At 40.8% G+C, this 6,754-nt stretch overlaps 1 protein-coding gene across 1 annotated transcript in view; it reads left to right on the top strand.

Annotated features, from left to right (window-relative positions):
• The window catches only part of clcnk (chloride channel K), a 22,897-nt gene extending 16,831 nt beyond the window's left edge, over positions 1 to 6,066 (top strand). Inside the window, exons 16-21 of the mRNA XM_037684526.1 lie at positions 91 to 307; positions 2,712 to 2,845; positions 3,227 to 3,297; positions 3,669 to 3,749; positions 5,789 to 5,875; positions 6,017 to 6,066. Coding sequence (XP_037540454.1) covers positions 91 to 307; positions 2,712 to 2,845; positions 3,227 to 3,297; positions 3,669 to 3,749; positions 5,789 to 5,875; positions 6,017 to 6,055 — 629 coding nt within the window. The 3' untranslated portion in view covers positions 6,056 to 6,066. The remainder of the gene's footprint in view (positions 1 to 90; positions 308 to 2,711; positions 2,846 to 3,226; positions 3,298 to 3,668; positions 3,750 to 5,788; positions 5,876 to 6,016) is intronic.
• The last annotated feature ends 688 nt before the right edge of the window (positions 6,067 to 6,754 follow it).

The following is a 6,754-nucleotide window of genomic DNA, read 5'->3' as shown; positions in this document are numbered from 1 at the left end:
ATATATATATATATATATATATATATATATATATATATATATATATAAAATGTCCCCTCATCTTTACTAAGTTTGGTGTCTGCCTTGTAGGAGCTGCTGCTCTCTCTGGTGCTGTGACTCACACTCTGTCCCCGGTTCTGTTGGCTGTTGAGTTAACGGGTCAGTTCAGCCACGCGGTACCCATCCTTCTGTCCACTCTGCTGGCCAACAGCCTGGCACGCTATGGACACAGGCCTTCCTTCTACGACGCCCTGACCATCAGCAAGAAGCTCCCGTACCTGCCCTCACTGAAGAAGGCATGTCCTCGGTGAGTAGAAACAAAATAAAAGCTCAGAGTCGGAAGAAAACGACACGATTACAATGGAAAATGTCTGGTTCTCTGAATCACAAGGGAACAAGTGTAAGAGCAAATATATCTGTGGAAAACTAGACATCACATAAAAGTTCTGTTAAAACTTTGAGTTATGATGATTTTTCCTTTGTAAGCAATACTAAATCAGGTTTTCATAACAGAGCTGATAGATCGGGGTGTCCAAATGTTTCCATATGTGAGCCAAAACTATTCAGATGAAAGGAGTCGTGGGCCACAAAAATGTGAATTTAAATCTCAACGTGAACAATAATTTGGAGAAAGGACAAAAGTTTACTAATTTTGGTGGAGAATGTTTTAAATTGTTGTAGATCCAAAACATTAAAAGCCTCATAAACACTAAGCTTATGGTTTTTTTTTTATTAAAAATTATTTAATTTATTTGATTAGTTGGGTCTATGTTTCTTGTTTTCTTGTGTGTGGAAAATTCGTTTTAGTCTGTTCTCAACAACAAAAGCGTAATTTGAGTAAGTGTCCTTTTAAAAACGGGTCGATCAGCCTTTTGGACCACAGACAACCCACAAGGCTGATCGAAGTTCTGAAAAATTGTCCAGCTGTCAGTCGCTACAACAGGTTCATAGAAGGTTTCTGGTTGATCAACTCGTATAAAGATGATACCACGTTATATTCATTTAAAAATGTCCAATTTCCCTCTTGATTATTTTATCAACTGCAACATTTAGCCACATTTTATGAATTATTATCCAAAAGTCTCCTTTCTGGTAAGAAATCAGTAAAGGTTTGTGGTGCTTTGTACCATGAAGTGAAAATAAAAAGATTACAGCCAAAGTTTTGTATTTTGTTTAATATTGCTCATTTTGAGAATATTGTTTTTCATCTGTTTTGCTGTTAAACCTAAATATTATATAAAAAATAATTAACTAATTTGCAGAAAGTCTGCATTGACCTCTTAAGCCTGATGACCAAAATGACACCATTCTTAAACTGCAGTTTGTGGGCCGCACAGAATCATTCCAAGGGCCACAAATGGCCCACGGGCCACACTCTGGACGCCCGTGTGTTAGACTGAAGACATCATTAAATGTGTTTAAGGTGTCCCTTCATTACGATAGATGTCCTGACTTTTAGTTAAACTTTACACTTTAGTGTATAACAGGATCAATTGCCAACTATTATCAGTATTAAATCCAGGTTGCAGGTTCACATCCTGGCCTTGCTGTGTGGAATCTAGATGTTCTCCCTGTGCACATTTACTCTGGTTTCCTTCCACAAACCAAAAACATGCATGTTAGGGTGACTGGTAACTAAATTGTCCCCGGGTGTGAGTGAGAGCATGAATGGTTGTTGGTCTCGTTTGTCTCTGTGAGCCTGGCTACAGGGACAAACGAGACGTGCACGTTTGTTACCAAAATGAGTTCATCCATGTCCGCTCGTCCACCGGATGAGTTTTATTGAAACTTACAGAAAGTAATCACTGGCTGTACATCTACAACTACTTAACTTTTGAAGCGAACCTCATTAAAAATGAGGTGTAGCCACAGTCAGCTGACCTTAGAAATGACTACAACTGTACATTTTACAGATATCAACCTTAAAATTTGGTATTTTAGTAGTTGCAAGTTCTGCAACACATAATCTGAGTCCCAACACTTTGAGAAAGGTCCATCCTTTATCTTTATCTGCTTCTTCCTTTTTGGGTCGCGGAGGGTCACATGTCCAGCTATCACTGTGGGAGAGGCGAGGGACACCGTGGACAGGTCTCCAGTCCATCACAGGGACACACAGAGACAAACAACCATTCACTCTCTGGACAGTTTAGAGTTACCAATCAGCCTAACGTGCATGATTTTGGAGTTGGAGCAAGATATTTATGAAAGGTATTGCAGTAAACTATAGTATTTGGAGTCAACACTGTCCTTCTGTCAGCAAAATATCTCATGTACCACTGAATGAACTTCAATGAAACTTCAAAAATGTTATCACTGGTTGTATCTTCTTCTTTTGGCTTTTCTTCAGGGTCTCCCCAGCGAGTCATCCTCCTCCATCTCTGTCCTCTGCATCCTCTCCAACTACCTCCATGTCCTCTCTAACTGCATCCATCTATCTCCTCTTTGTCTTTTTCCTGGCAGCTGCATTTCTAACATCCTTCTACCAATATACCCACTGTCCCTCCTCTGGACATGTCCAAACCATCTCAGCCTCTCTAACTTTATCTCCCAGTCCTTCAACCTGTGCTGTACCTCTGATGATCTCAGTCCTAATATTATCCATCCTTGTCACAAGTTTAGAGTCAATTCAGTTTTATGAATCCCGGCATATGATTTATAGAAGTTCCTTCGTCATGTTGGAAAGCCTGAGCTGGTTTTGTTTTCCTCTGCAGACTTCCCTCCACTCCTGTTGGGCAGGTTTTAGGAGTGAAACCAGTGCAGCTTCAGAGAGCAGCTGGACCAGCAGAGGTTCAGTGTGCTGTCAGAAACAGCACTGAAGCCCAAATCCCCGTGGTGGACTCACACGGTACGCAGACATGTCTGGATTTTCGTTTGTCAACCTATTTTTTTTCACCAAAGATGTAAAGTCCTCTGTAAAATATGGAAACAAAATCATAAAATATTGAGGAAAAAATCATTGCTTTGATTGATGGGACTGCACTTTGAATCAGTATCAAAAAGAGTAAAGAAATAGAGAGAGATTGAAAAACGTTCACAGGCTGAAGCAATTCATGAGAGTGAGAAGGTGACAATTTTGAGAAAATTGTCTGCCACCCGAGCGTTTCAGCAGCAATCATATGGATGAATTTTCATCACTCACAAGCATTCGATCGCTGCCCTGTTGCCTAAAACTGTAGCACCGACTGTGGCAAAGAAACTTCCACTTCTTTCTCCTGTTTTGTTGCAGAGTCCCAGCTTCTGCTGGGTTTCGTTCTGCAATCAGAGCTGCAGACGTTCCTGCGTCACTGCAGGACTAAGGTAACGAGCTGCGGGAAGACGAGAAGCTGCAGAGTTTAGAGGAAGGCCGTCTGAAAAGTAGCTGTTTAGAAAAGAGTCCATGTCTTTCAAATCCTTTTGGAAAAAAAAAAAAAAAAAAGAGCAAGCTGCACAGAAAGCGTTGCTTTCTGACTGACGTGAAAGCTCATTTTATTACAGCTCACATCCATCTGGAAGCAGCATCTGCCCACAAAAATACTTGAGATAAATGCTGCTTATCAAAAAATTGGATTGCAGCTTTAGGCAGGAATAATTATAGGAAGTATGAAGAGTTTTGTATGGGGTTAGAAACAACTATTAATGCTGAGTCATGCTATGAATGCTGATTTTTACTTATGAGCTGTTTTGTGCAGAGAGTGGAGGGACGTCTGGACGATGTTTGCTGCATTCACCCAACCTCGGTCCTGCTGTCTCCTCACAACACCGTTGAAGAGGTAGGAAGGTGCAAAATACAGGAAATCTGCATCAGCATGTGAAGATGTGGGGAAGAGCCTCTTCCCAAAAATGTTTTTTAAATTTCCTAAAGCATGCTCACTCATCACTGTAAGGAAATTAGCCAAACTTATGCCCCATATGCACTGCTCCTGATCTGCCCCAACTGCTCAGCCTGGCTCAGCTCAGCCTGGATTTGCACCTAGACTTTAGGACCGATTCTGGAGGCGTGTCCAGAATCCAAGTCCTGCTAATGAGAGTTCTGCGATGAGTTACTCAAAGCAGTCTGCTCCTCAGATAAATAATAGTAAATTATTATTTTTATATATGAATATTTCTGTTCAGTGCCCTGAGACGACTTCTGTTGTGACTTGGCGCTATATAAATAAACTGAACTGAATTAAATCTGATGAACCAGATTCTACAAAAACATCCATCCATCCATCCATTTTCTTTACCCGCTTATTCCATTTTGGGTCACGGGGGTCGCTGGTGCCCATGTCCAGCAATCACTGTGTGATGGGCGGGGTACACCCTGGACGGGTCGCAAGTCCATCACAGGGACACATAGAGACAAACGAGACAAACAACCATTCACTCTCTCACTCACACCTAGGGACAATTTAGAGTTACCAATCAGCCTAACATGCATGTTTTTGGTCTGTGGGAGGAAACCGGAGCACCCGGAGAAAACCACGCATGCACGGAGAGAATATGCAAACTCCACCCAGAAAGGCCCCTGGACCGGGGTTTGAACCAAGGACCTGCTCGCTGAGAGGCAGCAGCTCTACCAGTTGCGCCACCGTGCTGCCCGCATCAGGATATCTATATTTAAAATTCTATATTTTTTGTCATCATTTGATGTATTTGCGCTCATTGTGCTTTTGTTTCTTGTATACAGATTATTTTTAGCTTTGATTAAAAGTTTAGCTTTCATTTAAAGCTTTAATTTAAAGTGTAATTCTTGTTTTGTGATTTGTACATCTGTGGTTTAGAATAAAGCTGAATTAAATGCTGCATCTCTTCTTTAAACATGTTTGAGGGAAATATCCCTGAGAGATCCAAGAATTTAGTCTTTTTTATGATTTTTCAGCTGAATTAACTTTGATTAACAGATTATTTAATAAAGTCAAAGTGAAAACAGGATTTCATTATAAAGCCGGCACTGTTTAATTATTTTTAATCTTCACTGATAAAAAAAAAAACATTGTTTTTTATACATAAAATGTAAAAAAAAAAAAAAAAAAAATGTTTCCACCCTCCGTCCTGGTCCTGGTCCTGCCGGGGCTCGAATCCGGCCTTTGTGAGCAGTCGAGGCCAGGGCTCGGGGTCCGGCCTCGACTGCTTCCACAGGTCTGCAGCTCGTATGATCCTCCGCGGTGACTCCGCTCGCTCAAATTTCGTCGTCGGTCACCAAACACAAAAAACGCCTGGACTTCAGAATTAAACACGGCGTTGTCATTATTGTTTTTAAAATCTTAACAATAGATCCAGCCGCTGCTCCGCGTCCTGAGAAATTGCAAATGGCGGATCGGTGAAAAGTTTCTGAGATGCAGTGACTCCTCCCCCCTGACCAATCAGAGTCCTGCATTCACGTTTTGATCCAGACTCAGCTCGCTAGATCCCACCAGAGAAGCTGGGATGAAAAGAGGTCCTGAATCAGCCTCAAATCAGCTAAAAATACTAGCTAAAGTACTGGTGCAAAAGGGTTCTTTCCGTGGCGGGCTGCCCAGAGTTGGGGCTTATTAGGGGCAGTGCAAAAGGGGCATTAGTAAATTGTGAATAGCTCACACACCTTAAAGAAATGTAAATTGCCTGACGTCTTGCTGGGCAATGTTTTAAAGGTCACACAGTCCTCGGAGTTTGTGTTGGAGATGACTCTAAGCTACTACCCTACCAAATTCTAGCTAGACATGTAAGACTGATTGGGTTGTAGAAAAATGTGTATGTATATATATATATATATATATATATATATATATATATATATATATATACATATATATATAAAGTCCAAGTTGCTTTGTCTGTGTTCTCTCAGGTGTACAACGTGCTGCGTGCAGCTGGAGCTCAGACTTTATTTGTGACAGACGAAGGAAGGCTGGTTGGGCACGTCACATGGTCAGAAGTGTGTATTCCTACTACCTATATACACAAATTCTACATATTTACTTCTTTGTTTGAATGACCCTGATTTATCTAAGAAGGTTTCTCTTACGTTCTTCTTTTTTCTCTCCTCTTGTCTTTATTTATTTTTTATTTTTTTCAGATGAAGCGGATGTTAGAGACCTTGGCTGCAGAAATCTAAACGGGGATCGGTGCTTCCAGCGACCACGTCTTAATCCCGCTTGATTACATCGCCATCTGATTATCATGCAGCACAGCCAGTGTCTAATATTAATATCACTTCTTCATTCCCCAAGTGTGCCAATGTTTGCACACAAACAAAACTGTAATTGTCTGATGATAAACATCCGTTATAGCTCATTGTTCGGCCTTTAATTGTAATTAGCAGCGTCTCGTTCATTGAAAATCTCATTTACTGATTTGCACTTTTTGACAAAGTAATAATAAAAGTTTGTCTATCAGAATAATATTCAGTGGGCAGGAAAACAAAGGTCCTTGACATAGTTTATTTTTACACTATTTAATATAATGAATCCACCGGGGTTGGGACACGTCTCAGTATCTCATCTAGATGTAGTCGCTCCTGTGATGTCATTTTGCCAACAAGCTTTAGGGTCACGACTCTGAGACTTCTAACATCGTACAATAATCAATGCACCAACAACTCCATGTGTTTTCAGCTTATTTAAGCTGATTTGATTTTCATATTTTAATATAGAATAGTAGAAGCATCATTTTATTTTTTTTCGGCTGCTCCCTTCGTCAGGAGTCGCTTCAGCGAATTAAGTCACACAAAGACTTGGAAATAGTTTTTACGCCGGATGTCCTTCCTGACTCAACCACAGAGCACCGAGCTACCACAGCCCTCTGTGTAGAGCAG

Source organism: Nematolebias whitei, chromosome 11 (assembly GCF_014905685.2).
Source record: "Nematolebias whitei isolate Nwh7 chromosome 11, NemWhi1, whole genome shotgun sequence".
Classification (NCBI taxonomy): Eukaryota; Metazoa; Chordata; class Actinopteri; order Cyprinodontiformes; family Rivulidae; genus Nematolebias; species Nematolebias whitei.
Note: the sequence above shows the minus strand (reverse complement) of the source record. Positions and strands in the feature narration are given on the sequence as shown.